The sequence below is a fragment of the Lutzomyia longipalpis genome, chromosome 4 (assembly GCF_024334085.1).
Source record: "Lutzomyia longipalpis isolate SR_M1_2022 chromosome 4, ASM2433408v1".
NCBI classification, from domain to species: Eukaryota; Metazoa; Arthropoda; class Insecta; order Diptera; family Psychodidae; genus Lutzomyia; species Lutzomyia longipalpis.
Genome location: NC_074710.1, coordinates 23,610,357 through 23,637,865, shown reverse-complemented (window position 1 = coordinate 23,637,865; position 27,509 = coordinate 23,610,357). Strand labels below are relative to the sequence as shown.

The 27,509-nt window shown below is 38.0% G+C and overlaps 10 protein-coding genes across 11 annotated transcripts in view; 5 read left to right on the top strand and 5 right to left on the bottom strand.

Annotated features, from left to right (window-relative positions):
• The window catches only part of LOC129795035 (probable asparagine--tRNA ligase, mitochondrial), a 1,173,171-nt gene that overhangs the window by 629,856 nt on the left and 515,806 nt on the right, over positions 1–27,509 (bottom strand). The window lies entirely within an intron of this gene.
• LOC129794972 (mucin-2-like) overlaps positions 1–27,509 on the top strand; it is an 826,140-nt gene that overhangs the window by 494,798 nt on the left and 303,833 nt on the right. The gene's annotated exons all lie outside the window — the stretch shown is intronic.
• The window catches only part of LOC129795002 (sodium-dependent nutrient amino acid transporter 1-like), an 899,230-nt gene that overhangs the window by 629,856 nt on the left and 241,865 nt on the right, over positions 1–27,509 (bottom strand). The window lies entirely within an intron of this gene.
• On the top strand, positions 14–1,842 carry LOC129795261 (alpha-amylase-like). Its single transcript, XM_055836346.1, has 3 exons — positions 14–327; positions 881–1,051; positions 1,113–1,842. Exons 1-3 carry the CDS (start codon positions 14–16, stop codon positions 1,840–1,842), a joined length of 1,215 nt encoding a protein of 404 aa, XP_055692321.1.
• LOC129795260 (alpha-amylase-like) lies at positions 2,852–4,509 on the top strand. The gene is made up of 3 exons (XM_055836345.1): positions 2,852–3,228; positions 3,324–3,713; positions 3,780–4,509. The coding sequence occupies exons 1-3, from the start codon at positions 2,852–2,854 to the stop codon at positions 4,507–4,509; spliced, it is 1,497 nt and encodes a 498-aa protein (XP_055692320.1).
• On the bottom strand, positions 4,744–6,453 carry LOC129795032 (alpha-amylase 1-like). The gene is made up of 3 exons (XM_055836045.1): positions 6,038–6,453; positions 5,585–5,968; positions 4,744–5,522 (listed from the first exon to the last, which is right to left on the bottom strand). The coding sequence occupies exons 1-3, from the start codon at positions 6,412–6,414 to the stop codon at positions 4,796–4,798; spliced, it is 1,488 nt and encodes a 495-aa protein (XP_055692020.1). The 5' UTR covers positions 6,415–6,453; the 3' UTR covers positions 4,744–4,795.
• On the top strand, positions 8,000–9,821 carry LOC129795038 (alpha-amylase 1-like). Its single transcript, XM_055836053.1, has 3 exons — positions 8,000–8,420; positions 8,487–8,873; positions 8,936–9,821. Exons 1-3 carry the CDS (start codon positions 8,044–8,046, stop codon positions 9,654–9,656), a joined length of 1,485 nt encoding a protein of 494 aa, XP_055692028.1. The 5' UTR covers positions 8,000–8,043; the 3' UTR covers positions 9,657–9,821.
• On the bottom strand, positions 9,776–11,515 carry LOC129795034 (alpha-amylase A-like). Its single transcript, XM_055836047.1, has 3 exons — positions 11,082–11,515; positions 10,638–11,018; positions 9,776–10,576 (listed from the first exon to the last, which is right to left on the bottom strand). Exons 1-3 carry the CDS (start codon positions 11,453–11,455, stop codon positions 9,847–9,849), a joined length of 1,485 nt encoding a protein of 494 aa, XP_055692022.1. The 5' UTR covers positions 11,456–11,515; the 3' UTR covers positions 9,776–9,846.
• Positions 13,185–15,947, top strand: LOC129795055 (uncharacterized). 2 transcript variants are annotated; one of them, XM_055836083.1, is made up of 5 exons: positions 13,212–13,345; positions 13,442–13,820; positions 13,901–14,048; positions 14,116–14,418; positions 15,538–15,947. In XM_055836083.1, the coding sequence occupies exons 1-5, from the start codon at positions 13,304–13,306 to the stop codon at positions 15,653–15,655; spliced, it is 990 nt and encodes a 329-aa protein (XP_055692058.1). In that variant the 5' UTR covers positions 13,212–13,303; the 3' UTR covers positions 15,656–15,947. The 2 variants fall into 2 exon arrangements, with proteins under 2 accessions (XP_055692057.1, XP_055692058.1); XM_055836082.1 differs by having other exon boundaries at positions 13,185–13,820.
• LOC129795031 (alpha-amylase 2-like) lies at positions 15,665–17,265 on the bottom strand. Its single transcript, XM_055836044.1, has 2 exons — positions 15,968–17,265; positions 15,665–15,891 (listed from the first exon to the last, which is right to left on the bottom strand). The coding sequence occupies exons 1-2, from the start codon at positions 17,226–17,228 to the stop codon at positions 15,665–15,667; spliced, it is 1,488 nt and encodes a 495-aa protein (XP_055692019.1). The 5' UTR covers positions 17,229–17,265.

The following is a 27,509-nucleotide window of genomic DNA, read 5'->3' as shown; positions in this document are numbered from 1 at the left end:
TCTTGCTTTGATCATGAAGTTTTTTGTGGTACTATTGGTCCTTGTGGCCTTCACTAGGGGACAGTTTAATCCGTACTTTTGGCCTAACCACAATACTATTGTCTACCTCTTGGATTGGAAATACTCAGACGTTGCTCTGGAGTGCGAGAACTTCCTTGGACCGAAAGGCTTTGGTGGAGTTCAGGTATCGTCTCCTGCTGAAAATGCCATTATTACGGATCCCTACAATCGTCCATGGTGGGAACGCTTCCATGTTTTGTCCTACATAATCGGCTCGAGATCTGGCAATCAAGATGATTTTGCAGACATGACTGCTAGATGCAATAAGTGCGGAGTTCGCGTTTTTGTAGATGCTGTTTTCAACAATATGGGTGGTTTACCAGACATGGTGTAAGTACAGATCAATTGATTCCTGTGTAAAATACTGGCGTTGTATTCCGTGATCAGGATGTTCCTCCTCGTTATTTAGAGTCTAGGAAAGGGTGCTAACTAAGTGTTTTAGACTGTAGGTGTATATATTGTGTATTTTCTATGTGCCCTCCAATATTTAGGTTAGTTTTTCATTAAGTCTTGTCAGAAGCAAATAGGTGTGTTAAGTGCCCAAGGCTGTAAATGGGTCTGAACTTATTTTCTGTTAAATTATCAATTTTATACTTGACAGTGGAACAGCTGGATCTACTGGAGATGGCCCATCGATGACTTTCCCTGCTGTTCCCTATGACAGCTCGAACTTTCATCCACCCTGCCCTATTCAATCTTGGCTACATGGTTTTATTATTCGCAATTGCGAAGATCCCGATTTCTTGCCTGTTCCTGATCTCGATCAATCCCAAGACTACGTCAGGGAACAAATTGTTACCTATCTCAACAATTTGATAAGCCTTGGAGCAGCTGGTTTCCGTATTTTTGCAGCTAAGCACATGTGGCCAACGGATTTGGAAGCTATCTACAGTAGTCTTTCGAATCTGAATGAGGACTACGGATTTTCTCCCAACTGCCGACCATACATCTACCAAGATGTCATTGATTTGGGCGGTGAAGCCGTTAACAAGTAAGCTAACAAGCATATTTGAATAGACTTTCAAACAAAACTAAAATACTCCTACTTGTAGGTACGAATATATCCCCCTAGGACTTGTGTCTGAATACAATGCGTCACAGAGTCTTGCAGATATCTTCCGTGGCAATCGACCGTTGAGTGTTTTAGCCACTTGGGGAGAGGCTGAATGGAATTTTGTTCCATCCGCAAATGCAATTGTTTTCGTGGAAAACGAACAAAATGAGCTTGACACATGGTACTTTGGAAGAGTCCTCAACTACAAAGATGGTAAACCCTACATAATGGCTATTGCTTTCCTCTTGGCTCACCCATTTGGCAATCCACTCCTTAATTCGGACTACGAATGGACTGATCCCAACGAAGGTCCCCCAATGGATGATGATCAGAACATTCTTTCGCCGGTTATTAACAAGAAGGGAACCTGTGACAGTCCTTATGTATGCCAACATAGATGGCCTCAGGTTTGCAGTATGGTTACATTTAGGAATCAAGTTGGTGATGCCAGTTTCTGTAACTTCTGGTCCAACGGCAACAATCAGATCGCCTTTGCGCGTGAAGGACAAGGCTTCATTGTCGTCAACAATAACGACAAGAAGCTGTGGCAGACTCTGCAGACAACCCTACCTGAAGGAACCTACTGTGACGTTATCACAGGTTATGTTAAAAATGATGAATGCACTGGAAGGAGCATTGAGGTTGCAGATGATGGGACAGCTGAATTCATCATCTACACTGATGATCCAAATGGGGTCATTGCTATTCATACTGGACAAATGTTGTAAAATAAAACAAATTAATTTGGAAAAAGAGCTTTTGCCTTTTATGGTGGTAAAATATTGTAAAATCTTATGCATTTAAATAAAATTTATTCAATGAGCAGATTAAAGCTATGTTAGTTCAAAGTATCCTGTAGATTAAGGTTACTACAGATATTTTTACTGAAGAATTTCTTTGTGAATGCGGGTCAAGAGGGGGGAAGCAAGAATAATGTAATGCTTTTTGCAATCAGCGACGTTTCGAATAATTTTTATTCTTCACGTTCTAGGAATACATAATTACACAGTTGGTTGTTGCGCTTTGTCAAAAGCGGAAGTTGTCACATCAAAATGGGGTACGGTCATTTCGTAGTCCTGTCAACTTTCATCTTACGCTTTGCTTATTTGTCGGAGATGACGCGGTCATTAACGATGCGTGTAAACAATCATTTTTCTTCTCAGTGTTGTAAACTTGGTAGACACAATGGTCAGACGATGCAACAAAATATGTATTGGCGGAGACATACATGGCTTTAACATAACTAAATATGAAAGTTCAACAAAAAATTCATTTTGCTTAAAGTAATGCCAATCGTGAGAATAATCCAAAAGATGCGAAATATCCAAATCCTTGTAGTTGACAAATGACTTTACAATTTTTGTACACAGAGTTTGCATTTCTTTTCACATCTTTTATTTGCATCATAGGGGACAACACAACTGGTTGATATCGCGAGTTTCTTTGCTTTTTTATTTCTTTTTTCGTTTGTTTGGAAAAATTACTTTTATATTCGACATTATCAAACGGCTCAAAGTATTAGAACTTCCTGTTGTCTTCATGCTTTTAAATAGTAATTATCAAATTTACGATGAAGATAGGTCAAAAATTAAGGCTGATTTCATTGCAATGTGTTAACACGTGTTAATAATCACACAAGTGAATGACCTGGAATTTCTTTTCTTTTGAACCTTTTGGTAAAGTATAAAAAAGCGGAAGCTCTGTGTAACTCCTTCAGTGCGTTTTCTTGGCTGAGTCATGAAGCTCTTCGTGGTATTCTTGGCCCTTGTAGCCTTCACCAGGGGCCAGTTTAATCCGTACTTTTGGCCTGGACACAATACTATTGTTTACCTCCTGGACTGGAAGTACTCAGACGTTGCTCTGGAATGTGAGAACTTCCTTGGACCGAAAGGCTTTGGTGGAGTTCAAGTATCGTCCCCTTCAGAAAATGCCATTATTACTGATCCCTACAATCGTCCATGGTGGGAACGCTTCCATGTTTTATCCTACATAATCGGCTCGAGATCTGGCAATCAGGATGACTTTGCAGACATGACTGCTAGATGCAACAAATGCGGAGTTCGCGTTTTTGTAGATGCTATCTTTAACGAAATGGGTGGTTTACCAGATATGGTGTAAGTAAAGAAGATTCTTATGTAAGACTCTTTAGGTGCCTTTTCTGATCAGAACATTCGATAGCTCCAAAAACCGCTTATATTATACTTGACAGTGGAACAGCTGGATCTACTGGAGACGGCCCATCAAGGACTTTCCCTGCTGTTCCCTATGACAGCTCAAACTTTCATCCACCTTGCCCTATTCAATCCTGGCTACATGCCTTCATCGTTCGAAATTGCGAAAACGCAGATTACTTGCCTGTACCTGATTTGGATCAATCCCAAGACTACGTCAGGGAACAAATTGTTACTTATCTAAATAATTTGATAAGTCTCGGAGCTGCTGGTTTCCGTATTCTTCATGTTAAGCACATGTGGCCAACGGATCTGGAAGCTATCTACAGTAGTCTCTCGAATTTAAATGAAGACTACGGATTTTCTCCAAACTGCCGACCATACATCTATCAGGATATCGCTGAAATGGAGGTGGAAGCTGTAAATAGGTAAGGCAATGAGCTGAGCATATTTCATCTGATTGTTGGGCTTAACTTAGATACTCCTACTTGTAGGTATGAATACATCCCCCTAGGGCTTGTGTCTGAATACAATGCTTCAGAGAGCTTGTCAGACATTTTCCGTGGCAATCGACCTCTAAGTGTTTTGGCCACTTGGGGGGAGCCAGAATGGAATTTTGTTCCATCGGAAAATTCCATTGTTTTTGTGGAAAACGAACAAGATGAGCGGGATAACTTTTACTATGGTAGAGCCCTTAACTACAAAGATGGTAAACCCTACATAATGGCTATTGCTTTCCTCTTGGCTCATCCCTTTGGCAATCCACTCCTTAATTCGGATTACGAATGGTCGGATTCTGATCAAGGCCCTCCAATGGATGATGATCAGAACATTCTTTCGCCGGTTATTAACAAGAAGGGAACCTGTGATAGTCCTTATGTATGCCAACATAGGTGGCCTCAGGTTTGCAGCATGGTTACATTTAGGAATCAAGTTGGTGACGCCAGTTTCTGCAACTTCTGGTCCAACGGCAACAATCAGATCGCCTTTGCGCGTGAAGGACAAGGCTTCATTGTCTTTAACAATAACGACAAGAAGCTGTGGCAGACTCTGCAGACAACTCTTCCTGAGGGAACCTACTGTGACGTCATCTCAGGTTATGTTAAGAATGATGAATGCACTGGAAGGAGCATTGAGGTTGCAGACGATGGAACAGCTGAATTCATCATCTACACTGATGATCCAAATGGGGTCATTGCTATTCATACTGGACAGATGTTGTAAACAATTATTCTGGAGAAAGACCTCTTTGTCTTAAATGGAGGCAGAAGATTGTAAAATCTTATTCATTTAAATAAAATTTATTCAATGAGCAGAATTAATCTTTGTTGAGGTCTTTACGGTTTTTTTTATAGATTCAATGAAGGAACAGATTTGACATCCTTAAGACAGGACATCCTTGTATCAATGCGAACAAACAGTCTTCATAGAATTTCAGAAAATAATAAGTCTCAATTTTTTTCAAGGAACAACCAAAATTCTTGGTCTGTGCTTTTATTTTAAATTCCTTTTACAATTTCTGGTCAACATGAATGGCAATCACACCATCTGCATCTGATGTAAGGATAACAAAATTAGCTGTTCCATCATTTGCCACAACAATGGTTCTACCTGTGCAGGCTCCATTCTCCGCAACGCCGGTTATGACATCACAGTACGTGCCTGCTGGAAGGGTTGTCTGAAGAGTCTGATTCATATCCGCGTCGTTGTTGTTGAAAGCCACGAAGGCACGTCCTTGACGAGCAAAACCAATCTGATTGTTGCCGTTGGACCAGAAGTTGGTGACGTCTGCTGTATCTGCAGTATTCCTGAAGCCAACCATACCGTAAATCTGCCTCCAACGATGCTGACACACCCATCCACTTCCACAGCTGCCATCTGCATTGATAGTGGGTGAAATGATGTCCTGATTGGCATCCATTGGTGGTCCCTGATCGTAGGTTGTCCAGTCAAAATCGGACATGATGCGTAAATTGCCGAAAGGATGAGCTAAAGCAAAGGCCACAGCCATTACGTAGGGTTTTCCATCTTTGTAGTTGAGCGCTGCTGATTCGTATTGACCACGTTCGTTGTCGTGATTCTCAACAAACACCAAAGCACGATCCGATGGAAGGAATCCCCAGTTTGATTGACCCCAAGTACTCAAGGTGCTCAGAGGTTGATTGCCTTTGAAGATATCAGTAAGGTAGTACGAATAGAGGAATTCAGTAACATCACCAATTCCGGAGTAATCAGTCCTGTAAGAATAACAAAATTAAGTTTTAGCTATGCTCTGACTTCCTGATAAACAGGCACAAACTTCTTAATTGCTTCATTGCCAGAATCAATGACTTCTTGGAAGATGAATGATCTGCTACCAGCTGGAAATCCTTGAGCTGTATTTAAGTCTATAACACTGCTATAGATGGCCTGGAGGTCCGTTGGCCACATATGCTTGGCTGAATCAATGCGAAAACCAGCGCACCCAAGGGAAGTTAGATGATTCAGATAACCTACAATTCTATCTCGAACATAGGGTTGAGATTGATCAAGATCCGGAGCACCTACAAGATCACAATTGCGAACCTGTTGCGTGTTGTTGTAGTCTGTTATCGAACATGGTGGATTGTGGAAATTTAGAATAGTGTAGGGGACAGCAGGGAAGGTTCTTGTTATTGAATCTCCCAATGATCCGGCTGTTCCACTATAATGAAAGATTGTCAAAAAAGTCCAGACACTCCAGATCATCTTGATGTCGCATGACTGCACTTACTTCATAATCCCCATACCCCCCATGTTGTTGAAGATGGCATCAACGTAGACGCGTACCCCAACGTTATTGCATCTGGTGCACATGTCTGCAAAACTGTCTGCATCCCCAGATCTCGAACCGATCTTGTATGAGACAACTTGATAGCGTTCCCACCAAGGACGTAGTGGACTTGTAACAATATCATTTTCAGAAGCAGCTGAAACCTGAACACCAGCAAAGCCCATAGGTCCGAGGAACCTCTCGCACTCCAGAGCAACGTCCTCATACTTCCAGTCCATAAGGAAGACCATCACACTACGACCTGCAACGTAGTGCGGATCAAATTGACCACGAACAGTGGCCACTGTGGCCAAGAAGAAAATCCAAAAGATTTTCATTTCAAATGTAATTCAACGATCAAAAGTTAGAAATATACTAAAGACTTATGAGAATTCTTTTATCTTTTATACCCCAGCTAGATCATGAAGTTTATTATTGGAGATAACTTACTCCTTAGTGTAGGTGTGAAAAGAAAAATTCCATCCGTTTAAAATTCGTATCATTATTGACACTTAAAAGTTTATGCAGTTGTTTCGGATGACAACTCGGTTAAATTTAAAAAAAAAAAAAAAAACGAAACAGTCTCTATTTGTTGTATAATATTTATTTGGGGTAGCAAAATATACAAATTGTAGTGAGTCAGGATCGCCATGCGGTTGGTATTGAACTTTCTTTTCAAATTTTGCGACTCATAAGATCAGAATAAACCGAAAGCCACCTGCATAGCATTGCTAAAATTCAAATATCAATAAGCTTTTAGCACAAAGCGGAATGATAAAATATTAGCAACATCTGGGAAAGTCATGGAAAGGTGAAATAATGAGGACAAGAAGAGGTGACATTTAAATGATCTTGAAAATAAATTAGGTTGCAGGTAGATACTTAACTACCTTTGATAAATAATCTGTGGGACAAGGGATGTTTATCTGTCGAATATTTCGACTAATTTTACCGAATTATTCCACATCTAACCGCATGATCCGAATGTCGACGAATAATCTGAATTTTACCGAATTATCCAAATTTCATTGTCAAATTATGTGAATCTTAGCAAATAGTCTGAATCTTCCGACGAATAATTCGAATCACGATGAATAATACGAAGATTTTCACTCACTTTGTTTATCTTTAAATTAAGTGTCTGCTTCATATAGTACCTACTTCTTGAGTAATTTATTCTACACAGAAAAACAAGTTCATAACATTTGTTCGTCAAATTTCATGAAATATTTGTAACTCCAATGCTTTTATATGGGAAAATTCAACTCCAGGGCATGAATTCTCTAATAAGAGTGAAAAACTCCCGTGATAAACTCCTGAAGACTTTAGTGCTTTAAAAGAAATGTGAAAGCAGGGAAAATCTTACGGGAGTTTATCACGGATGCATTATTTTTCCTAGAGGATCATGCTCACGTGAAGTTTTCCTCACAAAAAAAAATCTTTGGGAGTTTATCACGAGAATTTTTCACTCTTAGGGAATACAGCCACCAGGTTTGTAAATTGGGGTTAACCTCCCTGAAAGTTCAATCATAATTTAAAAACCTGAAGGTTAATTTTAATTTTAATTTTTTAATTTTAATTCTGTTCCTGATCTAGACATTTAACTTTTGAACTGTGTATAAAGAACTTGTTAGCTTACAAAAAACTTGTAATTTTGGTAATATATCTTCACCATTTGCTAAACGATTTTTTATGTATTTCTTGATAATTTTTTTTGGAAGAAAAAGAAAAAGTGAAAAATAAACAAAAATTGATAATTTTTAGAAAAGAAAAAGATAAAATTTAATTTTTTGAGAGTACACAAGCTCAATAAAAACAATCTTTATTGTACTAATTGAAATTCAAATGAAGCTGATTAAATTTTGTGCACCTGTATACGCAGACCCAAAAATATAAAACAGAAACACTTCACGTGAATTCGTCAGTTCTTACTACGCTGTCGCTGAATCTTCATGATTTTTTGAACCATGAAAATGTTCTGGTATCTTTTTTTGATAACGTTGGCCATAGCCCGTGGTCAATTTAACCCAAACTACGTACCAGGACGTACGGTGATGGTCTTCCTTATGGACTGGAAGTATCAGGATGTCGCATTGGAGTGTGAGAGATTCCTGGGACCGAAAGGCTTTGGTGGAGTCCAAGTTTCATCTCCAGCTGAGAATGATATTGTTACGGATCCTTTGCGCCCTTGGTGGGAACGCTATCAAATTATTTCCTACATCATCGGATCGCGGTCAGGAAACGAGGATGATTTTGCCGACATGTGCGCTAGATGCAATAAAGTCGGAGTTCGTATCTACGTTGATGCTATTTTCAATCATATGGGGTCCCTACCAAACATGGTGTAAGTTGAATTAGTTTTAAATGTAATTCAGGATCAAATCTAATTTCTTGATTTTTGTCTTTTTAGTGGAACTGCTGGATCAACAGCAGATGGGCCAACTAAATCTTATCCAGCTGTGCCTTATGAAGCTTCAAACTTCCATCCTTCCTGCCCTCTTACTACATTCCAGGTTACCTTCATTGTTCGCAACTGTGAACTACTGGGTGCTCCTGATCTCGATCAATCACAACCCTACGTTCGTGAGAAAATTAAAGGATATCTAGATCATTTGATTACTCTGGGGATAGCTGGTTTTCGCGTTGACTCCGCCAAGCATATGTGGCCTAAAGACCTCAAAGCTATCTACAGCAGCCTTAGAGATCTGAATACAGACTTTGGTTTCCCGCCGAAATCTAGGCCTTTTGTCTTCCAGGAAGTTATTGATGCAGGCGGTGGCTCTGAACCCATTAACAAGTATAAACCTTCGACTCCGAAGTTTGGTCGTTTTTACAGATTTTTTTAATCCTTCTTTACAGGTATGAATATTCACCAATTGGAGTTGTTACTGAATTCCTCTACTCATACATTTTGACTGACTTCTTCCGTGGCAATCGAAATTTGAGCGATTTAGCCACGTGGGGTCAATCTGAGTGGAAGTTCCTTCCATCTAAGGCTGCTCTGGTGTTTGTTGAGAACCACGACAACGAGCGGGCAACACCTCCTGTGCTTAACTACAAGGATGGCAAACCGTACTGGATGGCTGTTGCTTTTGAATTAGCTCATCCATACGGCTACCCGTATCTCATGTCCGATTTTAACTGGACAACCTACGATCAGGGACCACCAATGGACGAAGATCAGAACATAATCTCACCAACAATCAATAAAGATGGCAGCTGCGGAAGTGGATGGGTTTGCCAGCATCGTTGGAGGCAGATCTACAGCATGGTTGGCTTTAGGAACCAAGTAGGCTACGCACGGTTTACTAACTTCTGGTCTAATGGCAAGAATCAGATTGCTTTTGCTCGTCAAGGATGCGGTTTTGTTGCCTTCAACAATGATGATGTTGATCTGAATGAAGTGCTCCAGACTACTCTTCCAGCAGGAACTTATTGTGACGTTTCTACAGGATACGCCAAAGCAGGTCAATGCACTGGAAGGACTGTCGTTGTGGAAGATGATGGAACAGCTACCATTGAAATTTCTGCATCAGATGATATTGGATTCATTGCTATCCATATTGGGCAGATGTTGTAAAATGTAATGAAGATTAAACTTAAAGAAGGAGACTTATATCCTTTATCAGGGTTCTAAATTTTTCTTTAACTTCGGAAAGCCTTTTAAAGGTTTTCCGAAGAAATAATAAAAAAAGCGTCTTCCAAAAAAATCATTTTATTAACAAATACAGAAATATTAACAGGAGTAATCTCGTTTATCCTTTACAATCTTACAATCTGGCACCAACGTGAATAGCAAGCACGCCATCTTCTTCAGCTGCTCCAATGACGATATTGGCAGTTCCGTCTCCATTGACTGTAACAGTCTTCCCAGAACACGATCCCCCGGAAACATTACCCGATATAACGTCGCAGTACGTTCCACCAGGAAGGGAAGTCTGAAGATTTACATTCATGTTGGATCCTTGATTGTTGAAGGCAACAAAAGCCCGACCGGCACGTGCAAAAGCAATCTGCTGGCTTCCATTTGACCACCAATTTGTAAGTCCAGCTGTTCCTGCTTCATTCCGGAAGCGAATCATATTGAAGATCTGCCTCCATCTGTGCTGACAAACCCATCCATTGCCACACGAACCATCGGCATTAATACTGGGAGAAATAATATTCTGATTCCCATCCATTGGTGGACCAATTTCGGTGTTGGTGAACGCAAAGGAGGACATGATACGTGGAATTCCGAATGGATGCGCAAGTGTAAAAGCAACGGCCATTTTGTATTGTTTAGCATTTTTGTAGGTTAGGATTTGGTCTCCTCCAGCTCCGTGTCCGCGTTCATTGTCGTGATTCTCAACAAACACCAGAGCACGATTGGATGGAAGGAAGCCCCATGCTTCACCCCAATTGGACAGGTGATGCAGAAGATCATTGCCACGGAAGACACGACCAATTTCAGCGGAAAATTTGAATTCAGTCACAACACCAAAGCCCGTGTATTCGTTCCTAGGAAAAGAAAGTCAAAGAATTAGGAGCAAGGAAGGAGGAAAGACGTTGTTGTCCTTACTTGGATATAGCTTCACCGCCCAAGTCAATGACTTCTTGGAAGAAGAATGGTCTAGCATGAACTGGGAAGCCGTGAACTACATTCAGTTCTCTTACGCGTCCATAGATGATCTCCAGATCACCTGGCCACATGTGCTTGGCTGCATCAACGCGGAATCCAGCAACACCCAGTGCCACAAGATTGTCCAAATACTCAACAATTCTATCCCTGACCCAGGCAACTCCTTGATTGAGATCTGGCAAGCCTACTAGCTCACAATTCCTCACTTGATAGCGATCATTGTAGTTGGTAATAGGGCATGAAGGGTTGAAATCATGGATGCTGTAGGGCACAGCTGGGTAGTCTCGGTTTCCAACGTTAGCAGTAGACCCTCCAGTTCCACTACAAAAAAAAACAAACTTTTAATCTCCTTCCTCATTTTCTGATGCGTAAACAAACACTCACATCATAACTGGATGAGAAGCAGCCATGTGATTGATCACAATATCAGGGTAGATGCGAACACCAACATTGTTGCATCTGTAGACCATGTTTGCGAATTGTTGCTCATTCCCTGATCTCGTTACAATCCTATAAGATATGGGCTGATAACGTTCCCACCATGGACGATTCGTTACGATAACATTCTCATTTGGTGGTGAAACTTGGACTCCAGCAAAACCATTTGGACCCAAGAATCTTTCGCACTCAGCTGCAATATCTTCCCATTTCCACTCAAAAAGGTGAACAATTCCACTGCGTCCGGAAACAAAATGTGGATCAAATTGACCCCTGGCCAGGGCCACAAAGGTCAATAGGAGGAAAACACAGAACTTCATCACAAAGCCAGAGAAAGCAGCTTGAGTAGCACGAACTAACTGAATTTCTCCACTCGACTCTCGTTGCTTTTATACTGCCCAATTGAGAATTTATTGCTGATTGATAAGAAATTAATAAATCAAATTGACGTATTAATGAGAGTGGAGTGGAGTATTTTGATATAGAAGCTGCGTGTAAATACAATCATTCAATAAGTCCCACATACTCATTCAAAATGTAATCTGTCAATGTAGACTTTTGGTCCAACTAACTTACTCCAGTCATTGTGAGCTGATAAAAAGTTTGAAAAGGAATGCATTTCAGTGAAGATTTAAAGAATGAGGTAATTTATATTGATAGAAGATTGTTATACTTCTGTCTCACCCTAACGGGTGAAATTCACTAGTCAGACAGTTTTATGTTTTCTTAAGAAAAACTAAAGAAAAGTTAAGAAAAATTAAGAAACTTAAGATTTCTTAAGTCAGGCTGAATTAGGCTAAATGCGTATTTTTTGATGATTTTTAAGAATTTCGATGTCTTAAAACGATCAAAGGCATTTTTTTTAAACTTAAGAAATAAAAAATTGTGATCGTCTTAAGAGATCGAAATTCTTGAAAATCATTTCTTAATCTTAAGTTTCTTAATTTTTCTTTAGTTTTTCTTAAGAAAGTCAGGCTGAATTAGGCTAAATGCGTATTTTTTGATGATTTTTAAGAATTTGAATTTCTTAAAACGATCAAGGGCATTTTTTAAACTTCAGAAATAGAAAATTGTGATCGTCTTATGACATCGAAATTCTTAAAAATCATCAAAAAATATACATTTAGCCAAATTCAGCCTGACTTTAGAAATCTTAAGTTTTCTTTAAAAAAAATTTAGAAAACTTAAGTTATCTTAAGCTTAAACTTAAGAAATCTTAAGTTTTCTTAATTTTTCTTTAGTTTTTCTGTTTTTCTTAAGAAAATTAAAGAAAACTTAAAACTGTCTGACTAGGGAATTTCACCCTACGTATGATTAATTAATCAAGTCCCACAGCAACATTTTCTCTTTAGAACGGTGTCAGCTCCGCCTAATTAATTAATTAATAAGAATCAATCCAAGAGAAATTTCGTCACTAATTTCGTCACCGGTCCAAGGGTGGAACTGGCCATCATATTGGCCATGATCTTCAGGCTTGTAGCATTGGCGATTCACATTTAAAAAGAAAATAAAATAAAATAATAAAAAAATAAATAAATAAAATAAAAACTAATAATTAAAATAAAAACTAAATTTCTTGATCATGGCCAAGTGGAAAATAGGAAGTTTCTTTGGCAATTTCTTATTCTTATCTAATTCTCAACTGTCTACAAGGTTAACCAAATCCCAATTCTTCGTTAAATGTGGAATTTTCCCAATACTGCAGTGATTAAACTCATTTTTTTAAAAATATTTTTCAGTTAGAAAGCTTTCTCTCACACACTTTGCTGTATTTAAATTGAAAAAATCATCTTTCGCGCGCCAATTCAAAGGTTTTAAAACCTACTTTATACCACACAGATCTAGATAGGAGATCACAAGTTAAACGATCGAGATTTAATTATAAGTAATGTACTGCCTCAATGAACACCCCCACACTGAGGAGAGGAGTCTTCGCAGACTGGTGGCATCACGTGGTGATGACGCGATGTCAACCGTATGGTTGGGTTTAAAAATAAATTAACAATCTGTGCCAAATTTTCTCTTTCTGTTTATAAAATCTAGCTCTTTAGTCTTGAACTATATTCTCACCGTGAACGTCTCAATTTGATTTCCATTTTAATTTTTCTTCAAAGAAAATTTCCTGACCAAAAAGGGTTTTCTTTGCACACGAAAAAATTAAGAAAAAAATGAATCTCAATGTGCTGCACTGGAGCTATCGTGACCTCAAGGTATTCCCACCTGAAGTGCAAACAGCCAGCAATTGCGTTGAAGAAATCTACTTGAAAGAAAATTTCATTGAGTGCTTACCACTGTGGCTATTTCAGATGACCAATCTGAAATTTATTCACCTTACGGGCAATCTCATCGAGGAAATTCCCCCAGATATTTCGTGTTTGATCAATTTGGAATTTCTCGATGTATCCAAGAATCGTCTGCGGGAACTCCCATCGACCATTGGGGCCCTCTGCAACCTGAAATGCCTCAATGTGAGTGAAAATGAAATTTCCACACTTCCCCGGCAGATTGGCTACCTGCGGAATCTCGAGGGGCTCGATGTGAGTAAGAATCTCTTGACTTGTGTGCCAAATGAGTTGGGGAATTGTTTGAATTTGTTGGAAATTAATTTTCGCGGCAATCACCTTCTCACCGAGATCCCCCCAAGGGTTTATGCTCTCTGCAAATTAATCTACTTTGATGTTAACAGTGAGGATCAACTTGAAGTTCATTCGCCTTTACCTTTTGAAATTTTCTTTTAAAGAAAAATAATTCTTTTTTTTTTAAAGATTGTGGACTTTCGTACCTGCCCTACGTCGTTGGCGCAAGACTCGTTCACGTGAGGGCGTTCGATAATCAAAAGTTAACTCACATTCCAATCGTGTATGAAAAATTTCTTCAACCATGGATGGAACCTCTGCCAATTTACTGCCCACTGTAAGATGACAAAATAGTAGTTTCTGCAACAGAATTTCCTAATCAAACTTCTCAAAAAAAATTCCAGTTTAAACATTCAACGAGATCACCTCGTGAAGCTTTTCGCCCCCACAGAGAATCGTTGGTTCAACTTACCCCGAGGAGTGGTGGAGGTGCACAAAAGGACCCACCGCGTTCCTTTTAGCCTCTTTGAGCTTTGCGTAAGGAGTATTTACACGAATTTCTGGGGTCCCATCTTAGACAGACTTTTGGTAGAACTCGTTCCAAGGATTATACTCTACTACATAAAAATGGGCCCAATTGGCCATTGTGGGACCGGCTACTGCTCCAATCCCATCTTCAAGGAATGCCATTTCTTATTGCTCAAAAAGTACGTATTTAATGATTTTTTCCTTCATTTTTAATATAATTTAAGAAGGTGAATGGAAAAGATCTCGAAGTCGAGATAGTTTTTTGCGGCTCATTATTAGTTTGAATTGTTTGAAAAATCGATTTTCTTAGATTAAGCTCAAATTTAGCATAACAACGTTTTTTGGGCAGGAAAAATGACTAATAATGGCGTCTAACTTACAACAATTTATTTTTACAAAAAGGGTTAACCTTTTCGCGTTTTTGAATCATACGTAGATCCAAACAATAAATGAAATTCACACAGAAGTCGAAAAAGACGTTTTGCCTGAAAAATATCCTCTGAGATCGTTTTTTGAATAAATAACATGATAAAAGAGCGCATGTTTCAATGTTTTTACGTTTCACGTCAGACACGAAAGGGTTAATAAAAAAAAACTTTTTGAAAAATTCTGGTTTTTGACATTATTTTCATCTAAAATGAACTCTATTCCCAATTTTGGAATGCCACCAGTTTCATTTTAGAAGTTTAGTTTTTATTTTGGATATAAAAAAGCTACCTATTTTAACTTCAAATGTCAAACGCTAGAAGTGCCAAGGAGGGAAATGTCAAACACTAGAGAAGAAAAATCAAACGTCAAACTTAGGAATAAATATTATTTGCTAGAAAGAATATCAAACGTTTAAATAAACGTTTTTTGTTAGAAAGAACGTCAAATGTTAAATTGACAAATGCTAAATTAAAATAAACGTCAATTGTTAGAATAAACATCAAACATTTAAATGAACGTCAAGCATTAAAATAAACGTCAATTGTTAGAATAAACATCAAACATTTAAATGAACGACAAACATTAAAAAAAGCGTCAACTGTTAGAATAAACATCAAATGTTAAAATGAACGTCAAGCATTAAAATAAACGTCATCTGTTAGAATAAACGTCAAACGTCCTTTGAATATAAAATTCTCAAAACGTTAAACGTTTAGTATGTCTTAAAAGTCAGCATGAGATCAGTAATTCATAGACTTCAACTCAAAACACCTACACAAAGATCACCAAACAGTAGACATTTAATGGCCGTTAGAAGAAAAAAAAATACGTTTCTTTTAAATTATTTCATCATTTTCTTTAATTTTCAGACTTCAGAATCCAAGTGGAGTAGTATTCAGTACGATCTTCTGCTCAAAAGACTGCGCAGACTTTTGGATGAGTAAATTCCGTCATATGTATCACGAAATTGACTGGGAAGTTTACTGACGCTGTTGTTTAACCGATCCTCGATGTTGGACCACGATGAATGGCAATAACACCGTCATAGTGATCAACAGGGATGACAATGTGAGCTGTTTGATCCCAGTTTACTGTGATTGTGACGCCTGAGCAACCATTTCCGGTATTTTCACCGGAAATGACGTCGCAGTACGTTCCAGCTGGTAAGCAGGTTTGCAGTGTATGACTGAAGTTGTGATCCTCATTGTTGAAAGCAATGAAGCCTGTAAATAAGTTTAGGATTAAAGTTCATTAAAGTTACAAGTCAGAGTTTAGCTAATTTTCAAGCCATTTTCATACCTTGATCTCCTCGGCAGAAGGCTATCTGGTTATGGCCGTTGTCCCACCAGTCGTTAACTGATGTTCCCTTGACTTGGTTAGCAAAACCAATCATGTTGTAGATCTGCCTCCAGCGATGTTCGCATACCCATCCATTGCCACAAGTGTTGTCGGGATTGATTGATGGGGAAATGATGTTCTCATTGGCATCCTGAGGTGGTCCCTGATCTCCATGATCGAAGGCAAATGACGACATTAGACGAATTGTTCCGTAGTTCCAGGCCATTGTGAAGGCTGTTGCCATCTTGTATTGTCTAGGCTGTTTGTAGGTCAGAATGGCTTCACCACCTGCTCCATGTCCACGCTGGTTATCGTGATTGTCGACAAATACCAGAGCAACATCAGATGGAACAAAGCCCCATTCAGGACCGAAGTTCCGCAACCAACGCAGATCGTTGTAACGTCTGAAGGCTCCTCCAATTTCGGCGGAGAACTTGAATTCTGTTATAGCTCCTAGAGGTGTGTATTCATACCGAATTCCACCTCCACCTAGATCAATAACTTCCTGATAGATGTAAGGGCGACTTCCAGGAGCAAAGCCGAAGTTAGTGTTCAGATTATTAACGCGATTGTAGATTACTTCGAGATCATGAGGCCAGACGTGCTTTGCAGCATCAACGCGGAAACCAGCAACACCCAGTTCGACAAGGTGATTCAGGAAGTTCACCAACATACTACGTACGTGCTCGGTGCCTTGGTTGAGATCATGCAGACCAACTAGTTCGCATTGTCTGATCTCCCATGGATCGTCCCAGTTGTGAATTTCGCAGCGAGGATTGAAGTCATTGGGACCATATGGAACAGCTGGCCACCAACGTTGTGATGTATCTGCCCAGTTACCAGCAGTTCCATCTGATGGATAATTATCTGCAGACATGTGATTCAGGAGAACATCAACGTAAATTCGAATTCCCACCGCATTGCACCTTCTGGACATATCTAAGAAATCCTGCTCATTTCCAGATCGTGTTGTGAGGACGTAGGAAATTGGTTGGTAGCGTTCCCACCATGGACGATTGGGAATGATTACGTTCTCATTGACTGGTGACAACTGAACACCGGCATAGCCTTTGGGTGCCAGGAAGCGTTCACACTCATCAGCCACATCACGGAATTTCCACTCAAACAAATGCACAATACCCGTTCGGCCATCCCAGAAGTTTGGCCAATGCTGACCACTTCCCAGGGCAACCAAGCACAAAATCAACACAACTATCCGCATTTTATTCCCCACCAATAATGACTACGCCACAAAAGATTCTACGAGACTTTTATACCCTTCACTGCCGATCAATCTTCAAGAGTGGCAGGCAGAGACTCTCAGTTTTCCTGATAAGGGCACAAATAATGTCGTCTCGAGAGTATGGAATTTACTGGATTTTTATTATTCTCCCCACACCTGATACCTATACCTGAGATACCTATCTACGGTAGCTCGTATCGATCACTCTGTGGGGCCGTGAAGCTTAATCAAGAAAAGTTTCACTCGCAGTTCAAAGTCTTCCGGAGATAGCTTGAGAATTTTAGTCTCAGCCGGATAATTAGGCTTTGTCAGACTTTAAGATTTACATTCATATGTCTCTTCTTTCCTGAATCAGGAGGAAAAGACATTTCCTAAATCAGGGGATTGTCAGCTGTATCAGCCCATCGCTCCGTTGTTTTGGAGGCCTAGTAATTACTATTTTAAGAGCTGAATTCCAAATAGTTGAGTCTGAAAGAAACACAGCTAAAAAACGTCAAAGTGTTAGAGATGTGGAGAAAAAAATTAAGGTTAGAATTTTTTGTTCTCCAAGTGTTTTTTTTTTGTAAAGGACGCTATGCAGAATTAACACTTGGAAGACACGATTTTCTAACCTCAAATTTTGAGCTTATTTTTTTTATTATAAAGAAAACGTTTTTCCAGATTTGACACACTTAGATGTACAATTTATCAAGAAAAGTATATCAAGCCATTTATTCTATTTATCAAGCCATTACCAGTTTCGTCCTCCAGTGTTAAATCAAATTTTCAATCACGCATATTTTGTTCTTAAGATAAAACATTCAAACCCAAATATTTTCCGCCACAATATATTTTTTTTCTGAAATATTTTTGTTTACTTTCTGGGAATTTAAATTATTTCCCAGTAAAATTTACAATGTTATAGCAAAAATTCCTCATTCAAGTCCATAAAACATTACATCATTAGAACACTTCTATTCTGTATTCCCTCGGAATAGGCACGAATATGTTAATTTTTGTGTGATGTGGTGATCCCCCAAAGAAACCTTTCCCATCAATAACTCAACTTTCTCAGAAACTGAAGGTGAACTGCGGAATATTTCTGGGAGGGAATCCACGCGGAAGTGTCTTGATTGAAGGGTCCGTGATCGAGTGATGCTTCTCCTAAATTCACATTTTGCTCTTCAGTGGAAAATGTAAAATTTTTTCTCCTCAATCTTTTTCCTTGAAATCATCCAAAGCGCAATTATGATTCTAACATGCAAAATTTATGCTCTGTAAGAAAAGTTTTTTTTTTGCGGGGAGATCACAAAAAAAGTTCTCCGCACGATAATTCTGCAGAAAGCTCTGGCGCAAAAAAAGTCTCTCAAGTCAGTGAACTTGTGTGAATTCAAACAAATAACAAAACAAATTACGAAGGCGCGCCTCGAGGAATCTTTTTTGCTGTCCCAAGTTAAGAATTTTTCAGCGAAGAACGGTTTGAGCCTAAAAGTTGACAAAGCAATTGTTGGGATTTTTTCTGAGAACTCTCAAAGTACAATCTTTCAATTAATTCGCGCGCGCGATATCAGTCCGCAGAGGCAAAAAGTCGATGATGCTCTGTAAAATATAATGGGGGATAAGGCGCGCGTTTATTAGCTTTGAGAAAATGTACATAGAATAAGTGCTGACGACGTTCACGTGAGCCCCAAGGAAAAATCAACATGAGCCTGTCGCGTAATCAGCCGCAGAAAACGTGAACGTAAAGTCTTCTACAACATTGTTGTAATGTTGGTGCTGATTAAGAGAGACACACAATATCCAGAGCGGAGGGAAGATGGGCTCTCTGTTCAGCTGATAATGCAACAAAACGTATGGGGTGTGCCATAAACGGCGGCTGGTCCGTGCCTGATAGTCCAATAAAATTTCCCTGATAGACCACGGAACAATTTTCACCACATAATCATGATTTATCGCCGGCAATATAAGTTAATAACTCATTAAGAGGCGCGTTTTGAAATCTCGTGAGGGAATTACATGAAATTCTTGATTCAGAATTAACGCGGACTCATTGAGAATTGCTCGGTAATTGCCCATTTTTCCGCCAAAAAAAATTATCTTTAAAGCTCATTCTAAATTAATAAGCTCTATAAACGAACTTTGTCATAAAAGTTTGATGACGATGATGGAGCTTTTTTTTTTAAATTCTTGTCAAAGACATTCGTCAGAGGAAGTAGTGAGAGCTACTCATCTTTTCAAATTATATAATTTCAAATAATCGCTCTCAAATCAGACAATATATTCACGGTGTTTGAGCATGAGTCATCGCATTTTGCACTCAACTATGTATTTCAACTGCTTTGAATTACAAGATGGGTCAATTGAATTGCAGGACGATTGAGGGCGGAATTCACTACTCGGTCGGATTTAAAAATTTCAGGAGTTCGTGGATCATGCAGTGGACGTTTGGATCTTCCTGAAAAAGTACCTCCGGGACTTTCTTGAGTTCGTGGATCGGTCTTAAGGTTCTTAAGGTCGGTCAGTCTTAAAATTTTAAAGTCAGACTTTAAAAAAAAACTGACTTAAAACCTTAAAACCGACTTAAATTTTTAAGCTCGACTGAGTAGTGAATTCCACCGTGAGTTTTGATGAATTTCGACGTGCCCGAAGATTATTAACCATATTCCTAATTTAACACAGGAATATGGTTCATAATCTTCGGGAGCGTCGATTTATATTTCTGGATTTTAAAAATTGGTCCATTCCAAGTACAGACATTTTATGCAAAGAAATCCGTCGCAGTCTTCAGTTCTTCACTCTACAGACATTTTATCAAAAACTTCCATTAAAATTTGTGTTTTGAACCTGGCGTGAGATAATTTTCTTTGGTTTTCCGGTCGTCGCCAGGGGTAGAGATTCTCGTCCAAATGAAAGACGTACTTCCCAAAGCTTTCAACCCCGCAGAATTGAAAGCTTTGGGAAGTACGTCTTTCATTTGGACGAGAATCTCTACCCCTGGCGACGACCGGAAAACCAAAGAATACTTCCATTAAAAACAGAGAAAACATTGAGAAAACTCAATGTCACGTCAATCTTATCTTCAGGGATTTATTCATTTTCCACGAATAGTATACGGTCGATTCTTAACTATTGATGGAAAGTAGGACTTTCAGTTAGAAGCAATGTCACATGTGAGCGCTATGGGATGCAGTCGAAATCTCCACAACGTTGCAACGAATGGTTGTTGAATATTAAGACTTGATCCTGATGAAGATTTGGAACTGGCATTGAAAACCGGCCGCTCTTTCGTCGTCTTTGAATCACCTCGACTTTCCTTCACTTCATCCATCTACATGTTTCATCTTCGTTTCATTAGTGTATCTCCCACACATCCCAAATTACCTCAAGATTTGTGTGATAACTTTCCGAGATAGTTTTAGAGTGACGTGTCTTTTAGGGAAGTGTAGGGTTAAAAAATTTCTTTTAGTGCAGGAAAACCACTCCTTGAATCTGTGCGATTTTTAACCCTACACTTCCCATAAAACACGACACTAGTTTTTAATCCAGTAAAATTCAATGAAAATTATCTTTTTTCCCAGTGCCAGTGGGGAAAGGCTCGGCATGTGAGATTGAAAGCCGAGATTTTCGGCACAATACGGCAAAAGTTTTATTCAAAAGCATCCGCGTAGTGGCGCTGTATGTTTGCCGAAAATTCTCGAGAATTCTCGGCATATCAGTTTAGTGTTCCCGGCATTGTTCCCGGGAAGTGAAAAGTTGAGCGAGTGAAAAAAGTGCGAAAAAAGAGAAAAATCAAGGTAAGTCAAGTTTAATTATGTAATTAAATTGTAGTGTGGAGCCCAAGGAGCCAGGATAATAAGAAGGACCATGTCCCAAGAGCCTATATCTTGGGATTTTGGTTCTTCTTTTTTGGCTTGGTTCGCTTGGCCCCAAATGGAAGGAAAAAACGGCGTCATTGTGATGCAATTTTTTCCTTCTATTTTTCTTGTATTTTTTTTTATTACGCCTCTTGGCAAATTGTGTGCACCAGAGATAAATAATTTTCAATTGGTGTGGAAAATTCTCGGGAAAATTCGTGGGGAAAAATCGTTAAAAATTTTAGCAGTGTAAATAATAGTATAGTATAGTAAATCAGCAGTAGATTGCACTCTCTGTACAATCTACTGCTGATTTACACTGCACAACAATTGTTCTTTTGCAGTTGAGGATGTAAAGAACATCGTGCCCACTTTTAAGGTACATCAGGCACAAAAAACACTGCACGAAAATACACAATGTTGTGCACAGTATTGCACAAAAAACACATTGTACAATTATTTATTAATTTCTTTTCAGGAGAAGCCAACGTGGACAAAAAGATTGTTAAGGCGGCTCTTAGAGCCGCCAAAGACAAGCTGTACCAAAAGGTACAGTACAGGAAGAGGAAGAGGTTGGACGAGCCGGAGGAGGAGGTGGCGCTGGTCGAGGAAGTTGCGGAGGAGGAGGCGGAGGAGGTTTATTATTTGGAGGGGGAGTGGGATTTAATTTAATTTAATTTAATTTAATATTTAATTTAATTTAATTTATTTTAATTTAATAAAAAAAATTAAAATTAAATATATTTTTTTCTTTAAAAAAAAAAAAGACCGTTTTTTAACGGCAAAAATTTAAATAGTTGCCGAGAACATGCCGTGATTCTCGTGCATTGGACGTGCGCGATTGATGCCGAGAATATATCGGGCGTATGCCGAGACCAATGCCGAGATTTCATATAAAAATTTGTCCCACGCATATTCCATTCAATTATTGAAACTCGGCAAGATCTCGGCATTGGTGGATTTGCCGAGATGCCAAGATTTACGTGCCGAAATCTTACCGAGAATCCCCACTGGGATAGTGTGGCATTCGTCAATGGCACTTTTGGTAAGGCGCCATTGCCGGAATATTGCTGTGGCATCAGGTCAGAGCCAGAGCAGACACATTCCCTTCCTCCTCCATGTTTTCTCCGGCTCTTCTTCCATTTTTAGAAAATGAGTTGTAACAAAAGATTAAGTTTTGAGCGAAAAATTTTACGGATTTTTTAAAAAACGGACTTTCGGTCTTACTCTCGGCTAATTAATTTTTATTTCTGGCCTACGTTTCGGACTATTTTAGTCCTTTCTCGCCAAAATGTAATGTGGGGCAAGAAGTTATCACTCGAGAGGTTGGTATGCAACTAAAAATTTCTTTCAAATTATTCTTGCTCTTAAACACTACAATTCCTTTTATGATTTGCATTGTTTCGCATGACTGACAAAATGGAATACTTTCCTGATCAAAATTAGCATTCTTCTGACCAAAAGAAGAATATTTTGCTGATAAAAAGCAAAATTTTTGACTAAAATCATAATTTTCTGATCAAAAGATGGGATCCATAAAGAAATATTCAATTCATCATTTATTTCAGTCTAATTTCACAATTTTGTAGCAGTTCAATTGACCACCACTGTACCCAATTCACTGTACCAAATTGTTGGAGTCAGTTTGTAGTCACACAAACTTCATCCATTGATCACATTGAGGCCATTGTGGGTGTGATAATGAGCTTTTCGTGCGAATTTAAAGTTCCTCTCCCGCAATGTGGTGGACCGCGGGTGTGAAGATAATCGCATTGTGGGTAATATTTTGTGAATTCCCTCCCCCCAATCGCGACCTAAAAAAAGAAATAAAGAAAAAGTTTGCCGACTGCTGGTGATTTTCCATTTTGCATTTCTTTTCACTTGACGAAATGATGCAAGTGATAAAACATTGACAAATTTGCCTTTATCAGCGACCTTTTGTGGGGTAATATCTCTCTTTCATGCGATCCCGCCAATTTCACGTATGCAAACAAGAGAGATCATTCATCCTGCAGCTTCGTATACAATTTCACCAAATTATGTATCCAATATTCTGAGCACATCGAGTATTCAACAAAACAATTAAGTCTTGCCAAAAATTCTCATGTAAATTACAAATTTTCCATATTTTTACCCCTCATGCAGACACAATGGCCAATTAGACGACGATCGGGCATAATTTTAACTCTCTGGATAAATTTTTCGCGCTTGTGATGTTAAAAATAGACTTCAATTATTGTTTGGATCGCTTTATGTGGTGATGACAGAATCATTACTCAAATCACCTTTACGTTTGTACCTCAAACAGTTCAACAAGAAGGTTTAATTTGAGTGAAGACAACTTTACTCTTACGATATAATTAAGAAAATTTCTTTCGGTTTGTTTCTGAATTTCAAGTTCATTGTTAAACTTCAAAAATCTGCAAATTATTGAGAAATATTTCGTAACATTTCATGTCAGGCTTGCACCATCAGAATTGTCATGATAACTACCTACCTGTGCGATTGATTCATTAATTTTATTATTTCTTACGTAGCCTAATGAAATAGGATCCGTTTTCAATCGTACAGATTTAGAAAGAAATAGTTCTGATCAATTTAATTACCTATCTTTAATTTTGCATCATTTTTTTAATAGTAACAAGAAAAATGGTTTTTAATAGAAGTTAAAATGGATAAGAACAGAGTGAAGTTGGCTGCATTTTTGTACTTAAAGATTCAAGTTTGTCAAAAACCAAGTTTTCTGTTGTTTCCCAGAGTAAGGTTGCAATAATTCTAAGTCAGCGGTGGACGCAAATCATAATCAGCCAATAATTTGAGAAACAAATTCAAAAACGTCATTTTACACAGTTAATCTTTTCTTAACATTGCTAACTCTTTTCTAAAATAGATATCCTGTAGCATTAATATTAAGTTAAGTACAAAGAAGATTAATTTCATTCTATTTCATCATTCTTTCCTCCCGCTTCTAACTTTGTCGCATAGTTAATCAAAATCAAATAGAATTCACTAAAATACATTATACAATGCTTCTTGTGTATATTAGGAAATAAATATAAACTTTATGGTAATTGCGGAAGCTTTCGATGTTTAAAGTGTTGAAGATGATAAGAAGATTATATAGTTTTTCATTCCGGATGAAATGAGGCTGTTTCATGCATGAGGTGAATGTGAGAGTTCTGCTTTATATAGGTAGGTATATAAATTGCATATTTTTGCTATAATCTTCAGATCGTTGTAATTAAGCTTTGTGATTAATATTTATTCTTGACTAATAATTAATTATTAATACTCTTCATTCTTTATTTTTTTTAATCTTTAGGTTCCTAATATTCTTACAATAACTCCAAACTCCACAGATAATAACCACTAAAAAAGAGCTTTCAAGGCAGTCACGATCATAACACGCAAAGAACTCTGAGCGAATTAATTCGCATTGCAAAAAGACCAAAATTGTCCAGGATGATAACATTACGCTCTTCTGCTATCAACGCTTTTGCCTTTCTTATTCTGTTGTCACAAAAAGGGGCACGAGTTGTACTTGTGGGCATGCCTGTGACTGCACTAAGATGATGAAGTGGTATAAACCAGATAACACAATGATGATGACTTTACTGTGTACCAAAAGTCGGAATTTTTTCTTGAATTATCTATTTTTTAAAAACTTTTTGTAGAAATTCAGTATAAGTGTCATCAAGATGATAGTTTTGCTAATTCACTGTCAATAAGCAAGGTCTCTCAAATTGTTGTCATATGTGAAATATCTGTCAAGCTGCTGTCAATATGAAAGTTCTGTCAATCTTCTATTCTGTCATTCTGCTGTCAATGAGAAAATCATCTCAATCTGTTCTTACTGATGAAGTTGTGTTAATTTGTTGTCAATGTGAAAATTCCTATCAATATTCTGTCAAAGTGAAATATCTGTCATTATTCTGTCAGACCGAAAATTCAGTCATTCTAATGACAATATCTCAATCTGTTTTAAATGTACAAATTCAATCGTTCTGAAAGTTTTGTGAATTTACTGTCAATGTGAAATATTATTCTGTCAGACTGAAAGTTCAGTCCTAATGACAATATTTTAATCTGAGGGTGTATTATGTAACTCTCCGAGTGCTGGGTGGCTGTACATTTATTATGGGTTCACAATGTACAAGTTCTATCAATCTACTCTCAATCCAAAAATTTTGTCAATTAATTGTCAAAGTGAAAGGCTTGTCATTTTGTTGTTTAAGTCAATGTTTCGTTAATCATCTATCTATTCAGTCATTCTTTTCAATGTGAAAGTCATCTTAATCAGCTGTCAATGCGAAAGTTCTGTCAGTCTCTTGTCAAACATCTACCAATTTGCTTTCAAAAAGTTTGTTGTCAAAACTTATAATTTTCAACTGAATATTACCTAAAATATCTTTCCAAATTTCAGTGAAGGTCAATATGAAAGTTCTGTCAAAATGCTGTCAAAGTTTTTCTGTCATTCCATAAATTATTTCTTTTGCTAAATAATATAAAATCATCGTTCTTAGTTATATCTGTAAGAAAAAAAATCTAAAAAAAATTAGCGATCTATTCAATTCTCACCCAGCTCACCTGTAAAAAAATGTCTATTTCATCTTAATCGCCTAAACATCACATTAGCACGTGTACTTGTGACCATTACACCTGATATGGCTTATTCGAGGGAGTTTAATTGTCTCAAGCACGCTCCAGGTAACTCACTGACCAGAGAGCTTTATCAGGTGAAAAAAAGAAGAGAAGATGTTAATCTAACAAATTAATGTCACTTTGCAAACAATTTCGGCACACGTGCTATTTATGGCGGGCTTGTCATGATGACAGTAATTGGATTTCATCAATTTGAGTCATTTTGGAGCACCATCCACTCTGCTGATTTAGCGTGGAGTGCAAATATGGGGTGGGGGGTTAATGTTGGATCTAGTTCTAACTGCTACAAATACAATTTATTAATTATTAAATTAAGTAATTTATAAATAAATCCCCAATAATGTTGTAAAACAATGCAAAGAATGATTGCATTAACAACCATGTCGGATCTAATTATTAAAAGCTTCTATTATGTTGTCTCAAGTATCTTAACTGCACTCTGCTGCGCTTTTGCAAGTTCACTAGTTGCTCATAAAGTCTCCATGGAAATTCCCAGAAGATGATAAAATAGAGAAGAGCCTCAATGTGCAAATAGGTATAAACTTCCTTTGTCGTGCTTTTTCTTCTTTTCTTTTCTCTATATAAAAAAAGCTCGAGTACCTATCATTTTCGCAGAATCACCTCCCCGCGGGGAAAGACGTCACCAGCGTATCTTCTCGTGATCCATTGAGTGATCGCGTGAAGGTGGAGTGGTGATGCCCCGAGAGCAAGGAATGAAGCTCCCTCTAAGGTAATAAAGAGGTGTGATTTGCAGAAAAAAAAGCTCCGCAGCGATAAGTTTGCCTTGCGCGTCTTTCCCGCCGTTGCTCTCCTCCATTGAACCAATAAATTATCGGGGGGAAAATTTGAAAAAATCGCTTCCTCTGCCGATGTTGACAACACGACACAAATGTGACAATAATAGCTCTTTTTTTTACGTTTGCACATTCCGATCACAATTGAACAATTGATGATTAAATTCAACATGAACGATTACCATGGTGTGCGATCCAACACTGCACTGTGTATAAGTACCTACAGTTGCACACACACGCGAGATTAGACTTAAGTTAGATTTTCAGTACAATGCCCCACATAATGCTAGGTACACTCAAAAGACATTAAAAACCAATTTTATTTAATAGTTTGTCAACGGAAATTCATTTTAGAGCGCAATCGATAATGAAAAGGATCTCAGCCAATTATTTGGAGAGAATCCCATGGAATAGAATTCCTGATGAAGATTTGAGATGGCTTACGTGCTTAAAATTAATGTCAGACAGGCTGTTACGTTCAAATTAGACGTTTTTTTTTTTAATAATCTTTTGTGTAATTCGAATAGTTGACGTTTCATTTTTTAACGTTTGACCTTTTCATCCAACGGTCAAACATTCTGTTGTAGTATTTTTATATTATTTTCTATAGTTTGACATTTCTTTCATAATGAGTGGCGCTTCTTTTTCGTTTGACGTTTAATTTTTACCGTTGGTCAATTCATTTTCCACGTTAAACTTTATTCTTTATCGCTTTATAATTGATTTCTAACGTTTTACATATCATTTTTATGAATTTAGAGTTACTTTTCTGACGTATAAGAATCCTATTCTGATGCTTGACGTAATTTTCATAACTTTTGACATTTATTCTTGATATTTAACATACCTACATATCTTTTCTAACATTTTCGTTGTTTCTTTAACGCTTGACGCTTGTTTTCCGACGTTTATATTTATTTTTAAAATTTGACGTTAATTTAGAAAAGTTTGACATTGTGTTTTTGACGTTT

Bases quoted from the DNA above. Each gene is read 5' to 3' on its own strand.
- LOC129795261 (XM_055836346.1), top strand. From the start codon at position 14: ATGAAGTTTTTTGTGGTACTATTGGTCCTTGTGGCCTTCACTAGGGGA. The intron at 328-880 runs GTGCGGAGTTCG...CAATTTGATAAG, and splicing joins ATGACTGCTAGATGCAATAA to CCTTGGAGCAGCTGGTTTCC. The intron at 1,052-1,112 runs GTAAGCTAACAA...TCCTACTTGTAG, and splicing joins GGCGGTGAAGCCGTTAACAA to GTACGAATATATCCCCCTAG.
- LOC129795032 (XM_055836045.1), bottom strand. From the start codon at position 6,414: ATGAAAATCTTTTGGATTTTCTTCTTGGCCACAGTGGCCACTGTTCGT. The intron at 5,969-6,037 runs GTAAGTGCAGTC...CTTTCATTATAG, and splicing joins GGGGGTATGGGGATTATGAA to TGGAACAGCCGGATCATTGG. The intron at 5,523-5,584 runs GTTTGTGCCTGT...TTATTCTTACAG, and splicing joins GGCAATGAAGCAATTAAGAA to GACTGATTACTCCGGAATTG.
- LOC129795038 (XM_055836053.1), top strand. From the start codon at position 8,044: ATGAAAATGTTCTGGTATCTTTTTTTGATAACGTTGGCCATAGCCCGT. The intron at 8,421-8,486 runs GTAAGTTGAATT...TTGTCTTTTTAG, and splicing joins GGGTCCCTACCAAACATGGT to TGGAACTGCTGGATCAACAG. The intron at 8,874-8,935 runs GTATAAACCTTC...CCTTCTTTACAG, and splicing joins GGCTCTGAACCCATTAACAA to GTATGAATATTCACCAATTG.
- LOC129795034 (XM_055836047.1), bottom strand. From the start codon at position 11,455: ATGAAGTTCTGTGTTTTCCTCCTATTGACCTTTGTGGCCCTGGCCAGG. The intron at 11,019-11,081 runs GTGAGTGTTTGT...TTTTTTTTGTAG, and splicing joins GCTTCTCATCCAGTTATGAT to TGGAACTGGAGGGTCTACTG. The intron at 10,577-10,637 runs GTAAGGACAACA...TTCTTTTCCTAG, and splicing joins GGCGGTGAAGCTATATCCAA to GAACGAATACACGGGCTTTG.
- LOC129795260 (XM_055836345.1), top strand. From the start codon at position 2,852: ATGAAGCTCTTCGTGGTATTCTTGGCCCTTGTAGCCTTCACCAGGGGC. The intron at 3,229-3,323 runs GTAAGTAAAGAA...TATACTTGACAG, and splicing joins GGTGGTTTACCAGATATGGT to TGGAACAGCTGGATCTACTG. The intron at 3,714-3,779 runs GTAAGGCAATGA...TCCTACTTGTAG, and splicing joins GAGGTGGAAGCTGTAAATAG to GTATGAATACATCCCCCTAG.
- LOC129795031 (XM_055836044.1), bottom strand. From the start codon at position 17,228: ATGCGGATAGTTGTGTTGATTTTGTGCTTGGTTGCCCTGGGAAGTGGT. The intron at 15,892-15,967 runs GTATGAAAATGG...ACTTATTTACAG, and splicing joins CTTCTGCCGAGGAGATCAAG to GCTTCATTGCTTTCAACAAT.
- LOC129795055 (XM_055836082.1), top strand. From the start codon at position 13,304: ATGAATCTCAATGTGCTGCACTGGAGCTATCGTGACCTCAAGGTATTC. The intron at 13,821-13,900 runs GTGAGGATCAAC...TTTTTTTTAAAG, and splicing joins AATCTACTTTGATGTTAACA to ATTGTGGACTTTCGTACCTG. The intron at 14,419-15,537 runs GTACGTATTTAA...TTTAATTTTCAG, and splicing joins CATTTCTTATTGCTCAAAAA to ACTTCAGAATCCAAGTGGAG.